Consider the following 15,874-nt stretch of genomic DNA (forward strand, 5'->3'; position numbering starts at 1 on the left):
GGACATTGCCACCAGGTCGTAGATCACACCCCTGTGGTCCACCTGCACGTTTATGGCTGCGTCTCCCATTCGCGATGAGTAGCCTATGCCTGATCAATCATTGATGGACTGGCGATAGGGATTAGTGTGCCATTAGTGTTGCACCAGGATGCAATCCCCGGCATGACGCAGAAGGGCGTTGGTGACAGTGTGAACGCACCTCCACACCGAGGTCTTGATTAGGCCATAGCCCTCTCCCACGACCTCGATGAATCTCTCTGTAGCAAAAAAAAAACAACAACAAAAAAAACGTAGTGCTGGGTTTGCGCAGGTCTGAGAAGGTCCAGCAGCTCCATAATGAGCTGTCTTGGGAGGCGAATTTTTTTTAATATAGCCACGTCAGGCAAAATGTCAGAAGGGCTTAAGTTTTGCCGAATAAAAAAATTGACATGGACTAAATGGCTCCGCGTCCGGCTCCATTTTTGATTCAATATAAGGACACATTGGATCGCTGCTATGGTCGCTTACTGGACACAACCATGATTACCCATTTATAGATCTTAGCCATTTAGAGCCAAATTATTTGCCAGATTTTAATTATCAAAAAATTGATTGCCAATTCGCTTTAATTACATAAAATCATTGTTGAGCCACAAGATTGTCAACATACCATAGTTTGACTTGTACTTCGCTGCGCTGGTTTCTAAAGACTGCTGTACAGTAGCGTCTTGAGCTCAAACAACGCTAAGAGAGAGGTAACGAATGGTCCAGACCAACCTTACGAAAGTATGACTTATAGAAGATATACTTAGCATAAGAACGTGTCGGAAATTGTGCCATAAGGTTAAGAGAGAGGTTAAGGAATAGGTTAAGAACTACTTAGCGATAAGAACGTTTTGGGGAACCGGGCCCAGTTCTTTATATAGAAGAGAGAGCTGGTATACAGCCACCCATTCCCCAGGTGTGCCCAGTTACCTAAGTGCCCCTCAGTCCAATCCCTGCCCATGCACTGACAAAGAAAATCCCAAGGACAGCACGGGGGTCATAACACCTCCCTCCCTAGAAAGAGGTTTACAGTTTGGAAATCCTCCAGCACACACATAAACAAACCAAAAGACCTACTGTGATGAATCCATTTTTTTCCTTCATCTTGGGCCCTAGGAAACAAGAAAATAAAACAAGAGCACCCCCTAAAAGACTAGACGTGGGACAATGCGTCCACTGATATGTCTTATGTCTTGTAGGTACTGTTGTAGAATCAAACTCCAATTATTATTATTATTATTATTATTATTATTATTATTTAGCTTTGTTGCATTTTATTAATGAACACCAAATTGTTGTGATCTGTATTTATGACTACAGGGCTGGTGGACAATTACCCAGTGATATTACTGTGAGAGACATTGAAATATATACCATTACCTAAATCAATCAATCAATCACCTTTATTTATATAGTGCTTTAAACAAAATACATTGTGTCAAAGCACTGAACAACATTCATTTGGAAAACAGTGTGTCAATAATACAAAATGATAGTTAAAGGCAGTTCATCATTGCATTAAGTGATGTCATCTCTGTTCAGTTAAATAGTGTCTGTGCATTTATTTGCAATCAAGCCAATAATATCGCTGTAGATGAAGTGAAGTAAAACCACATACCTTCTATGTAGATCTCAGACAATAATTAAAAATATTGTATCAATGCATTCTAAGGCATCTTTAAAGAAGTAACATACTGGATGTTCTATACGTCCAAACTCACCTGCATTAACACAGCACCAGCCCCACTCTCACTGGCATCCACTGCAACACTAAAAGGATGCTTAAAATTTAGGGGCATAGCTCGTGCCAACAACATTTTTGCATTGTTAAATGCTTCCTGACACTTCTATACAGATTCAGATTCAACTTTATTGTCATTGCACATGTGGGTACAAGGCAACGAAATACAGGAGTACAGGGGAAAGAGATACAGCATAACATTAGGAAAGAGAGGAGAAAAAACAACAACACCCAGACTATGCTCCTTTTGAGAGCACAGTGTGAGAACAGGAAAAACACCTCAGCACAAAAGCACATAATCAATACACCATAAACACATGACTTTGCAACTGGGGACAGAAATTGGGAGGTCGAGGTAATCCAGCCCGTCATCCAGTCCAACAGCCATTACAGCGCTGGTCACAGACCCGCTTGCCAGACTGGCAGAACAAAGCGGCGAAGGCGAGGGATGGGGGTGGGGGGCTGAATGCAGATCTGTATATATGTGTATGTGTGTGTGTGTGTGTGTAAGTGTATGTGTATGTGCATAACTCTACCGACCTCAGTGTGTATCAGTCTCTCCTCTCTTCCTTCTCTGCAAAACTCTTCACTGCTAAAACATCCTACTAGCACAACAAAATTAACAGCTGTTTTGACACTCGGACACTCTGGATGCACTACAGTGTCCGGCTTTGCAGTTTCCTTCACAAATAAGACAAGATCCATCAGTGACCAATTCTCCACATCGCAGACTGAGGACAACTTTACAATGACTTTCTCCTCCTTCTCCCCACTCTCAGAGATAGACGTTTCCAAACTTCTACTGTCCAATCATCCTACTACTTTTCCACTTGATCTGATCCCCACTCACCTCCTTCAAGCAATCTCTTCTTCAGTCATACCTTCACTTACTCACATTATCAACTCCTCTCTTCACTCTGGAACATTTCCCACAGCATTTAAGCAGACTCGGTTAAGCCCAAAGCTCAAGAAACCATCTCTAAATCCAGTGCTTCTAGAAAACTACAAACTGGTATCCCTTCTTCTATTCATTGCAAAGACACTTGAGCGGGCTGTGTTCAACCAGCTTTCTATGTTCCTTGTACAGAACAACCTCCTGGACAGCAACCAATCTGGCTTCAGAAGTGGCCACTCAACTGAGACTGCTCTGCTCTCGGTTACTGAAGCCCTGCGACTAGCAAGAGCAGCTTCAAAACCCTCGGTACTCATCTTACTGGACCTGTCTGCTGCTTCTGACACTGTTAATCACCAGATTCTCCTGTCCACCCTCAGAAAGATGGGGATCTCTGGAACTGCTCTCCTGTGGGTTAAGTCCTACCTCTCTGACAGATTCTTCAGTGTGTCTTGGAGGGGTGAAGTTTCTAAGTCACAACACCTTGCTACTGGGGTTCCTCAAGGCTCAGTACTTGGACCACTTCTCTTCTCCATCTACATGACGTCATTAGGAACTGTCATTCAGAAGCATGGCTTTTCTTATCACTGCTATGCTGATGACACCCAACTCTACTTCTCATTCCAGTCAGATGACCCGACGGTAGCTGCTCGCATTTCAGCCTGTCTGAGTGACATTTCTAGCTGGATGAATGACCATCACCTTCAGCTTAACCTTAATAAGACACAACTGCTGGTGATTCCAGCTAACCCATTGCTTCATCACAACTTCTCTATACAGCTGGGCTCGTCAACCATAACTCCTTCGAGGACAGCCAGAAACCTAGGAGTTGTGATGGATCATCAATTAAGCTTCACTGACCACATTGCTATAACTACCCAATCCTGCAGGTTTGCCTTATACAAAATTAGGAAGATTAGACCCTTCCTGTCAGAGCAAGCAAGAAAGCAAGAAAAAAATTCATAATATGTAAAATAATGTTTATAAACCAATTACAATTAATTAAGTTGCTGAAACAACTATAAACAAAACAGTGTCATGTATGCATGAATAGTTAAACACAAAGGGCAGAAAGCCAGTCACACAGAATAAATTTTTTCATTTAAAAATATGAGATGCAGTGGGATGGGGATGGGATGGGCAATAACACTTACATCGTCATCGCATCTCGTGCGCCACTGTTAAAGGTCAAGTATATTTGGTAGTCCACGCACTGTTTACATTATATACATTTTTTGAGACCACGCAGATGGTGTGTGTACACGAGGTGAATGATGAGACAAGAAGTGGTACTGCATGTCGAGCTCGTCCACCTTCGAAAGTTGTGCGGACGCGGCTGTGCGCGAGACGGAATGGAACACGGAATGTGAAGTATACCTGGGGCTTATGAGGCAGCCTCCTAAATGCACAACTTAAATTCGAATGCTACGTTTTTGCATTTCAATGCAGATTTTTATTTTAAATTTTACAAATATTCAAAATTCTAATTTTCTTTTGACAGCCCTACTCTACAGTACTCTCCCATACCCCAAAATCTGTGATGTTCACGTCAGTTTTTAGGCACAGGAATTCTCAGATAGCTCAATCTTTGCTTCTACAGGCCTAACCTGCCACCACCCATCACCTACTTTGCCTTTTGGCTAAAACCTCTGTGTCCTGTAGACGTCCTTCTTCAACCTCCTCCAAGACTCCAGGTTCAGATTTACATGAAGTCCAATCAGACAAAGAAGAACCAGCAGTACTAGTAGCAGTGGAGATTACACCAACAGACACAGACACACATTGAAACTTCTTCAGTGTGGATGCTAATCTCTCTGAGAAGGGTGGAAATATCAGAATAATATATTTTAAGGGTTCAGAGGTCCATGAGACTCATTGCGCCTCCATTTCTGATTTCTGAAGAGCAGGGGATTGTAACAAAAGTCATTTTTATTACAGCTGTAGATCACTATATACAGTTCTGATCTGATATGTTTAATATAATGGACTCCAGTTGATTATTTGTGTAAATGAGGATCATCAATCTTCTTCTGGATCTGTTATATGTCTGTCTCTGAGTTTCTCTCAGATCTGAATGATGTGATGTGTTGATGTGTGTTGATGGAGACGATTGAAGTGAATGTGGTTTGATTTCAGTCTCAAGCTGAGCACACAGAGCGTCAGATTAAACAGCAGTTTGAGAAGCTTCATCAGTTTCTCAGAGATGAAGAAGAAGCTACAATCACTGCACTGAGAGAGGAAGAGGAGCAGAAGAAGCAGATGATGAAGGAGAAGCTGGAGGAGATGAACAGACACATCTCAGCTCTTTCACACACAATCAAAGACACGGAGGAGAAGATGAGAGCCAGTGACGTCTGCTTTCTGAAGGTCTGATTTCACAGCATACACTGATTGACTGATGTATGGTTGATTGATTGATGATTGATTGAGTTGTTGATGATTGATGGTTGATTGATTGATTGATTGATTGATTGATGATTGATTGATTGATCAATGTTGTGTTTGTTCTGCAGGAGTTTCCAGTCTCGATGGAAAGGTGAGTGATCTTCTCTCTCTCTGCTTCTGATCCAGAGTCACTTCAGTTCTGATCCTGAATGTTCTTCCAGAGTCCAGATCTCATCACAGCCGGATCCACAGACTCCTTCTGGAGCTTTGATTCATGTGCCACGTTACTTGGGGAACCTGTCCTTCAGAGTCTGGAAGAAGATGCAGGACATCGTCCAGAACAGTGAGTCTGACTGCAGAAGATCTGAGCTTCATACACACACACTGGAAATGATGCAATATTGACAGATTTCAGCATGATCTGTGAAGAACCTGATCATCTACTGCACCAAAATCAGCAGCTCACTTCTAGAAATAATCAATCCCACAATTCAGTGCGCTTCACTTTCATTTTCAGTCTCACGAAACACACAGAAGTGATTTCAGCAGTTTTTAACACTCTTTATTTGATCAGACGGACAGAAACATTTCTAAAAAAAAACAAATGATAACTACTGTTTATATTTTATTAATAATTATTTATTTAATTATTTATTAATGTTTTGAATTAGGTTTATATATACAGAGAATAAGAGAGCGAGAATAACAATATTCTCCAAGAATCAGCTAAAAACACATCTCTTCCATCCAAAGGCGTCACGCAGCATCCAAAAGACAAAAAATAACCAATTGATATTTTCTATATTTATACAATCACACCGACGTGATTATAACGTTCAGCGTGTCATTATCATTATCATTATCTGCATCAATTAAAATCTGTGTTCATCCGCTGGCTGTACAATGAAACAATGAAAGTGTTATGATTAGTAGCCTCACTAATGTTTTTATTCACAGTAACTTTCAATGTTAAATTCACATTAAATATAAACTCGGTCACATTATACCTCACGCTCTGCTACACTTATACATCTGTTCACAATACTCTTGATTTTTATGAAGTTTCTTCGAGGATTGCCTGATGCACACAAGAATGTTTCAGCATAACTTTCTTCAATCTTGGGACTCTGTACGTCCGGTTTGATGATAATAATTCAAACTCATTACGCAGGACATGGTTATGAACAGAAACTATATTATTAGACAGTCTTAACAAATTCTTACAATAAGCTGAATCATAAAACTTCTCAAGGGTCTGACCGACAGTCCTTGAGCAAATTCATAATTGATTAAACAACTTTGTTTTTAGCACAACAGACAAACTCATATACCAAATGGAGTAAAACGTGTGTTTTGACCTGTTGTAGTTTTCCATTCTGAATTAAAACAGGCGTTGTATTAATATCAGATGTAGACCTAAAGATAATCTCTTCTGTTTTAGTCTCCTCTGTGCTATTATTGGACACAAGATTTGTCTGATAGTATTTTATCAGCACCATCTTTTCTTTGGTCTAAGCTCCTGATGCTTTAATATTCTCCTGCATCAAACTATTGGGGTAGTTAAATGGTTAAAAATGGGGGCTGCCAATAAGATGTATAAAAAAATAAGAAAAATAAGAAAACCTTTAGTTGAGGGAAACCCTACTAGAAAGAGTCAATAACAAATATTAATGATCAAAAGGTTCAGTCAATAATATTAAATATGTAAATGTGGCTTACCCGTGTCTGTCGTATGTGTCCTGAAGATGTTAATGAGCTTGACAATGTACTGATGATTGCATACTCACATTTACTTTTGATTTTTCAGTTATTCCAGCTTGAACTGCAACAACATTAGAGGAATAATTTACTTAAAAATGTAATCCCAAATTCTTTTAACTCACTTTTGATGAACACAAAACACATTCTTAAAAAAGAAAAAAACACCCATAAAAAATAATGTGTCATATCTTCTATGATGTTATAAATACATAATGTGAATTTAAATCTCTTACTTTTGGTGTTTTCCAAACATTAACATCATCTCAGTCTTCTCAGTATCACTAGTAAAAGATTATTATTATAAAAGTTTAGGAGCGCACAGCACAAAAATATGGTTATAAAATAAAATGGTACATAAAATACATATGTAAATGAGACTAAACACTTACATCAGTGTTCTGTTCACTGCGAGTCAAGGGAAATGTTTTCTGAGAGAAAAGTTTCGGCCCGTTTAAACTCGCACGGCATGTATATATCACTATGAATTAAATTTGTTATAAAATATATTGCAAATGAGATAAAACCCTAACTTCCAGTGTTCCTGTTAAAAAGCAACCTCTTCATCAGATGTGATGTTATAAAATCTGACGAAGTCGTGGCCTAGTGGTTAGAGAGTTTGACTCCTAAGCCTAGGGTTGTGGGTTTAAATCTCGGGCCGGCAACACCACGACTGAGATGTCCTTGGCTGCCCACTGCTCCGGGTGTGTGTTCACAGTGTGTGTGTGTGTTCACAGTGTGTGTGTGTGTGTGTGTTCACTGCTGTGTGTGTGTGTTCACAGTGTGTGTGTGTGTGTGTGTGTGTGTTCACTGCTCTGTGTGTGTGCACTTGGATGGGTTAAACGCAGAGCAAGAATTCTGAGTATGGGTCACAATACTTGGCTGAATGTCACCTCACTTTTAAAATGATTACTGTGTGAATAACATAATTGAATTGAACATTAAAACTACAATTACAAAATCTGGAGAAGAATGCAGTATAATAATGTAACCCACACTTGTAATTTGTGTTCTGCATTAATCCCATCCAAGTGCACACACAGTTAAAAACATCTTAATGTACAGCAGTGGTGCTATATATCACCTAAACCTCCCAAAGAACCACTGAAGAACCGCTCGAAACATTCCCAAACACATTGACTAGATCTTGATTCTCAGGTTATATAGATTATGTTGATCTTTAGTGTGCCATGATCCAAGTACACTCTGAGTAATAAATAATAATCAGGTCATGACGCCCCGCTCCCCTCCAACTCTAGCACACTCTATTCTAATTCTATTCTTTATAAAAACTTGTCCCTTTTAGACTGGCACTCCATTCATTTACTAACTACTTGTTTTAAAAAAAAAAAACACTAGCTTCTCTGTTCATTTTATTCCTCTTCTATTCTAACTGTTTTCTTTTCATTTATTATAAAATGAACAAAAGCAAAAAAAGACCTCTAACACTAGCTTGCTGTATTCTTGTTCTATTCTATCAGTTTTCTATTTATTATATTATTTAAAAGCCCATGCTACGTGTACTGTGTTAATCTAACTGAGACTTGTTATAGCTCTTATATATCATTGCTCTTTGTGTTGTTTTTGATTGACTCTATTCTCATCATTTGTGAGTCCCTTTGGCTTGATCTTTTTATTACTGTAAAAATCTATTAATCTATTATTACTTATAACTAATTATATTTCATTTTCTAATCATTCAATTGAATATTTTTTTTAGATTATCATCTAATATTTATAATTTATTTTAAGAATTACTTTAATTACTGAATAATTAAAACTGAATTATTTTAGTTGTAGTTTGTTAATACCAGCAAGCTTTTTATTGTTGTTATTTATAACATTTATTATAATTATTATTTCACCACACTATTGAGGAATACTATCTAGTGTTTATAAATAATAATAATGGTCCCACTTTATATTAAGTGGCCTTAACTACTATGTACTTACATTTTAATTAATAATTTAGTACAATGTACTTATTGTGTACATACATGTTTTTACATTGTACTTATATTTTTTTTAAAAACGACATGTAATTACATCTGTATTTAATTTCTGTAATTATATTTATAATTACACTGTTGACCCATACTTTACACCTTAACCCACCCTTAAACTTACCCATACCTCCAACCCTCTCCCTAACCTTACCCCTATCCCACCTCAATAGCAGCAAAAGTGTTTTACAATACAATATGAACACAATAAGTACATTGTACTTATTTTTTATGTAAGTACATAGTAGTTAAGGCCACCTAATGTAAAGTGGGACCATAATAATAGTATTTAGTAAAAGCTTTGTGATTCAAACGAGAAACACTGAGGATACGAATAAAGATATAATCATTATTTCTGTATTATTATAATCTCATTTGAACATGAAATCATGTGTAAAGTTCTGTTCAAATGTAATATTTTGTATTAAAAGCATCTTCTGACTTTAACTGAATATAAATGAATCTGTTTTCAGTTTGTGTCCCTCACTGTTTCTGTCTGAACGTTCAGTGAATCAATCAGACACAGAATGACTGACAGTGATGAGAGTCTCATAATTCATAATCATCTGTGTTGTGTTCACTCTTGATCATGATCTGTTGATTGTGTCTCATCAGCTCCTGTGATTCTGGATCCAAACACGGCTCATCGAGATCTCATCGTGTCTGAGGATCTGACCAGTGTGAGAGACAGCTGGATCGATCAACCTGTTCCTGATAATCCAGAGAGATTTGACTCTCATCGCTGTGTTCTGGGTTCAGAGGGTTTTAACTCAGGAACACACTGCTGGGATGTGGAGGTTAAACAGAGTGAACGCTGGATTATAGGAGTAACTACAGCATCAAACCAGAGGAAGGGACGGGGTTTCTATAAGACTGGTGCCTGGAGTGTGTGGTATAGTGTATTAGGACTGTCTTCAGCTTCTGGTGTTCGTGTTAAACGTAAGCTTGATCGTGTGAGAGTGAATCTGGACTATGACAGAGGAACAGTGTCATTCTCTGATCCTGTAACTAACACACATCTACACACATTCACAACCTCCTTCACTCACACACTCTTTCCTTTCTTCTGCTGTTATGATTATTCTTCTTCTCTGAGGATCTTATCGATCAGTAGTTGATGATAAAGGATTAGACTAAATCATCTTAATCATATCTGACCAATGAGAAACAGTGATGTGTCACAGATCCTGATTAAATGATCATATCATATTAATTGAAGTAAATGGTCTAGAAATACTTTATTCAGCTGTTTATGAATCTGATTCTCAGATCAAATGATCAAATCTGAGTCAGTTACACAACAAATATTAATAATCACTTGTATAAACTAACAATGTGTGATTTCATGATTTCAGTCTCATTTTCAGATTGAAACATTAAAAGTTTGTCATGATTGTTAGGTTTTAAACTGTGGGCAAATGTCTGGAAACCCTGATTTTTTCTTTGTTTCTCAAACTAAATATTCGTGTCACTTTTATTTCTAAAGAACTTTATATAATTCAGTTTAATTCAAAGCAGCTTTATATTAATAAACAGGAAAATAACAGCATCAGTGTTGGAAACTGAATTAATTTGTTCCTAATGTCGGATATGAAGCAGATCTTCAGAAGAGAGTATATCGTGTCATTATTCAGATGATGGTTATGTTCTGTTTGGGTTTAGTTTTCCCCGTGTTTCTGTTTCCTGATTGAATTATTCATTAGTTTCTCTGGTTTGGATTGTTTCAGTTTTCTAGTGTTGAAGTCCTGTGTTTTGCCTTAGCTCCTCAGTTCTGCTCCTGATGTTAGCTGTGTTGGTTTTCTGTGAGGATGTTATTAAAGATGTGAGATGAAGTCAAACATTAACAGTGATGAAGCGGATGTATTCAGTATTCAGTATCAGTGGCCACTATACGATGTATGATCCTCCACTTCTCTTTGGTATTGGGGTTTATATAAAAGTCTCCAGGAAGGAGTCACTTCTTTGGGAACAGAGAGATAAACCTCCATTTACTATCAACCCTTTCTCTTAACTGATTACAATAAGCATCTTTTACACAAAAGCTTTTTCCCGAGGGATTGGAAATCCAAAACTTCATACCCCTTCAACAAAGAAAACTGACCACTTTCATTCATTTTCACATGTTTGGGTATAACGTTTAAAACAGGAAAAGTCTGAGGCACTTCACCATTATGAACAACATTGTTAACAAAGGACATAAGTTCAGAAGGAAAAGAGTCTTTAAGACTGTTAACAAAACCTTCCATTGATCTGACTGATCTAAGACCAACCTGATCATTCTTCCATGGTCTATTGTGCAAATCAGTAATTCTTACTATTCCTGCTGTAGAAAACAATACAACAAATGACCTCAGTACACTTGATTTTATATTAAACAATGGATGTGCACTTTAATCTCTTACCACCTTAACCACACATAAAAATCATCATGAGGCAAAAGAGTTTTTAGATCAGAAGTATTTTCAGTTAAAAACAAATGTTTGTCTCACTTTACATTGCTCGTATTTTGCAACAGAATGAGACTGAATGATATCCAAGTTACTCTGTCTGTCCAAAAAATATCTTTTTCAATGTTTGTAGTCTCATAGCCTTCATTTTTGATTCCAGATGAATGAGTCCTTGTCCTCCTTCTGCCACCGCCGAGTACAGGTGTTTCAATCTTCATGAAAAAACCTTTAGGAGGACTCAAAACTGTGAGTTTATGCCACAGCATTGAGGCTGCCAGAATATGAACAATTAAAACTCGTCCTCTGTATGAAAGACGTGGAAGAATACATCTCCATCTCTGGATTCTCCCTATCACTTTATCAGAAAGTCCTTCCCAGTTTTTCTCCATATAGTCCTCAGTACCAAAATAGATCCCAAGAATTTTAAAACCATCTCGAGTCCGTTACACTGATGAGGTTTCCCTCCATTCACCGATAAGAAAAGTTATACATTTCTCCCAGTTTATACTTGCTTTATGAAAACTATTTAAACAAGCTGTTAAAGTATTTATATCATCAAAATTTCTTATAAAAACAGTAACATCATCAGCCACAAATTGAAAAATTAATGGTTGCCAGCAAAAAAAGTGTTTTTCTACAGTTTGTTGCCGTTAAGTCAAGGAAAAACAATAATATACTGTAAAATGTAAACGTCAGATTTACCAAATGAAAAAAAAAGTGAATTTAACTAAAATATTTGTGAACATCCATAGAAAAAAATGTATGCAAAGTCATAGACTGATAATGAGAGTAAATGCTGAACTCAACTGTATTAATGTGTTTTCACAAGAGAGATCTGTTAGTTTAATGCAGTTTTGTTGTTCACCATTGTGCTGGAGAGTAGAGCCGGTGCTTCAGACAATGATGAGCCACAATTTCAGATTTTCTGCTTCTTTATATAAAGACTGTAAATGTGGAGTCACTGATACAGTGGTGATCTCTGTGTTAAGCACTTCAGCACATATATGTGTGCTACACTGTTAAAAATTGCTGTAAAAAAATGGCCAAATTTCGACAGTAACATACTGTTTTTCATTAAAACAGTGCATTCTGGGTAATATTTATCATTTTCGAGAAGGTAGCCTGCTGCTATATATCGTAAATTAACAACGTTCAAAGTCGACATTCAGCGGCTGTGTTTCAAATCACACCCTACACCCTCATTCACTATTCCCTACATGAGTTTACTAATATAGTCCACCTAACAGAGAGAATGAACACTAATGAGTGAATTCAGACAATGATCAACAGCTGCTGTTAACGAGTAGAATCACTGAAGAAAAAAGAAACAAGACACACACAAGAACTACAACTGACTTCAGCCACTGTTACTGCAATGTCAATGTTGATAATCAAGTGATTATGGCGGTTTCTGTCAGGCATGATCTACTAGAATGACTTAAAGGGTTGCTTTAGTAGTCAAATATTAGTTTGGTTTTGCAATATTTGAGTGAATTACACAATTTTTTTTCTTCTTACATTTTATGATAATGAACCGTAATGTGATAATCTAAACATATTTTTTAACAACAGTTTGAGTTTTAAATATTTTGGGCAGTGGTGTCCGCAACACTCAAAGAGAGACATCAACAATCAGCATATGAATCTCAACAATGGTGACAATCAAAAGGTTTATGATGCAAAGCATGCTGGGTACCAGCGCAGGATGAAACTCATCCATGATTCCCAGCATGCATTGCGGCATGTATAAATTATGATGCTGAATTGTTTACTTATTTTCTTGAATTCTTATGTGCTTATAATTTTGCTTTTGTCTTAAGTTTTAGTAGCATGTGTTGTGATGTTCAGAACTGATCTGTTTATTTATGTTGTGGATTGTCACCATTGTTGTGATTCATACACTGATTATTGATGTTTCTGTCTAAATATCAGCGCAGGTTTTTTTTACGAGTGAAATTTTCTTAACAGTCTTTCATAACTTAAGGCTCAGCAGTGTTTCTTATTTTGCTGTAGTGTCAATATTCAATAAGAGAAGGGACACGGGATCGGATCAGAAATAATAGAGTGTTTGTTGTCGTGAATCTATGAACAGCAATACCTTTTTTTCTTGCTATAACAGGTTCCAAAAATGCACTGTTACAGCATGTAAAAAAAATAACAGTTGTTTTAAAATCCCGTTCAAGAGCCCAACTAAAGTAAACACTGATCTCCATCATGGTAGTGAAAAAAAACACCTAAACCTATTTAACTCTCAATAAGATCTTCTGTAGACATCTGACAGAAATAAAGTCAGTCTGGTTAGTAATGTGAATCTGGTGAAGCTGTTTTAGAAGTTGTTTAATCAGCTCTTGAGAGATTTGATGAATTATTTTATTTCAGTTTATTTCATCTAAGGCTGTGGCTAAAGTCATTTGTAGTTCTTGTGTTTCTCTTTCCTTTAGTAATTATGTGTGTTAATAGCAGGTGTTCATCACTAATTCTCAATTATCAATTAATCACATAATTATCTCATTAACTTCACTAATTCAGTGTTACTCAAACACTCTGTAGTGTGCACACATTATTAAGTCTTCATTTAAAACTGAGGATTTTGTTGTGGGGTTTAAAGGGTTACAAATTTAATATGAAGAAAAAACAGCATGAAACATAATTTAACAGTAATAAACTGTAATTAATTTACAGGAAACAAACTGTAGAAAAACAGTTATTTACTGGCACCCCTGTTTTTCTACAGTTTGTTGCCGTAAATTAATGGTTGCCAGCAAAAAAAGTATTTTTCTACATTTTGTTGCCGTTAAGTCAAGGAAAAACAGTAATATACTGTTAAATGTAAATGTCAGATTTACCAAATGAAAAAAAAAAATAATTTAACTAAAATATTTGTGAACATCCATAGAAAAAATTTATGCAAAGTCATACACTGATAATGAGAGTAAATACTGAACTCAACTGTATTAATGTGTTTTCACAAGAGAGATCTGTTAGTTTAATGTAGTTTTGTTGTTCACCATTGTGCTGGAGAGTAGAGCCGGTGCTTCAGACAATGATGAGCCACAATTTCTGATTTTCTGCTGCTTTATAAAAGGATGCTGATACAGTGGTGATCTCTGTGTTAAGTACTTCAGCACATACATGTGTGCTATAGCTGACAATTAACTGCAGTGATTTAAGTTAAAGTCATGCATTTAGTTTCTTTACTACTACACATTAAGTGTTTGCATTTTTATATTAAGAAATATTCCTTCTAAGTGGACTCAAATGGAATAAGTTCATAGTACTAACATCATAGGAATGCTAGCTTTTAAACTCGAACTGTTTGAAGCAGTGGGAGTAGAGTTAATTTCCATGGTATAATTTACGGTAAAATATTGTAAAAAAAATAAGAGTGGTAAATTAATGGTTGAAAGCTGTAAATTAACAGTACTTTACTGGCGCCCCTGCTGCCAGTAAATTACTGTTATTTAACGGCACAATTTTTTACAGTGTAGCTGCTGTTCTAATATATGTAGAAATAAAAATACAGTTCAAAATTCAGAATATTTTTGGCATTTTTTCTTCTCGTCAAATGACTGTCAGCAACAGCTTCCAATAAATAAATAAATACATTAATATATGGAACTCTGATCTCTGGTCACTATGTGTGTTAGTTATTCATTTCACACATTAATCTGTGCAGCAGATGAGGGACATTGAAACAAAGAGAAGATATTTGTACAGAATTCAAGGCATAGCTCATACTGGACTTGGGTTTTGCAGTTATTGAACAGTTATTATACTGTACAGAAATAGACAAGTGTTGCTAATAAAATGTACATTTTAAATATCATTCAAAATCTGTTGCCAAGGAAACAAGGTACAAAAGAAGAGGTGTTGCAATATATAAAACAGCAAGATTATGTTTTAGAATAAAATTAAGAGGGTAATTTATGTATTTAGTTATAATTATTTGTTTTTAGTCATGTTTGTGTTTATTTATTTGTATGAAGGTTTTTTTGTATTAATTAATTTATTTACTCTTTTTATATGTATTTATATATATATATGTATATTATTTATAAAATTTGCTAGTAAGAGTCCTTCCTCATTGCTGTTTCACACTCCAGCTCAGTTGGTGACAGTAATGCACCTGAAATATGGTTTGCCAAGCACCAATAAACACAAGAAGAAGGACAAGAACGAGAAGAAGAAGAAGAAGAAGAAACTTTCGCAGCTGTATCAGGAGAGGTGAAAAACAAGACCAGGTTCATTAACAGTGACAACTGCTTTTTAACACCCCATATCATTTCAAATGAAATCGTATTTTTTTTTTATATATGCAGATAAAATTTATACTCAGTAACAATTCTGGATTTTACCAAAAAATTAAACATCGTCACCAAATCCACATCTTGATCTTCTCTCTTACGCTGATGGGACTTTAGAATAAGACTTTAGATAGGACTTTAGCCAATTTAGCTTGTCCCACCAAAAAGTTGACATTCTCCTCGCCAAGAACGTCTATACATATTCCCAAAAATAAACATTGTCTTATTAAATAAAAACCCAAGTTTAGAGATCATTTCATCAAGCAACACAAACAAAGACTCGAAAACAACTGTTACAAATAGGTGTGTATGCTAACGCA

The 15,874-nt window shown here is 36.4% G+C and overlaps 2 protein-coding genes across 10 annotated transcripts in view; both read left to right on the forward strand.

Moving 5' to 3' along the window:
* The window catches only part of fam234b (family with sequence similarity 234 member B), a 76,385-nt gene that overhangs the window by 26,840 nt on the left and 33,671 nt on the right, over positions 1–15,874 (forward strand). The gene's annotated exons all lie outside the window — the stretch shown is intronic.
* LOC127952177 (E3 ubiquitin-protein ligase TRIM35) overlaps positions 1–15,874 on the forward strand; it is a 73,030-nt gene that overhangs the window by 2,970 nt on the left and 54,186 nt on the right. The window contains exons 3-6 of one of the 3 annotated variants that reach the window (XR_008152843.1): positions 4,794–5,024; positions 5,171–5,193; positions 5,264–5,385; positions 9,419–10,523. Coding sequence is in view for 1 of the 3 variants with exons in the window: in XM_052550570.1 (XP_052406530.1) it covers positions 4,794–5,024; positions 5,171–5,193; positions 5,264–5,385; positions 9,419–9,921 (879 nt within the window). In the remaining 2 variants the exon portion in view is untranslated. Of the gene's footprint in view, positions 1–4,793; positions 5,025–5,170; positions 5,194–5,263; positions 5,386–9,418; positions 10,642–15,874 lie in introns of those variants that run through there. The other 2 variants (XR_008152842.1, XM_052550570.1) reach the window with 2 other exon arrangements.

Source organism: Carassius gibelio, chromosome B3, assembly GCF_023724105.1.
Source record: "Carassius gibelio isolate Cgi1373 ecotype wild population from Czech Republic chromosome B3, carGib1.2-hapl.c, whole genome shotgun sequence".
NCBI classification, from domain to species: domain Eukaryota; kingdom Metazoa; phylum Chordata; class Actinopteri; order Cypriniformes; family Cyprinidae; genus Carassius; species Carassius gibelio.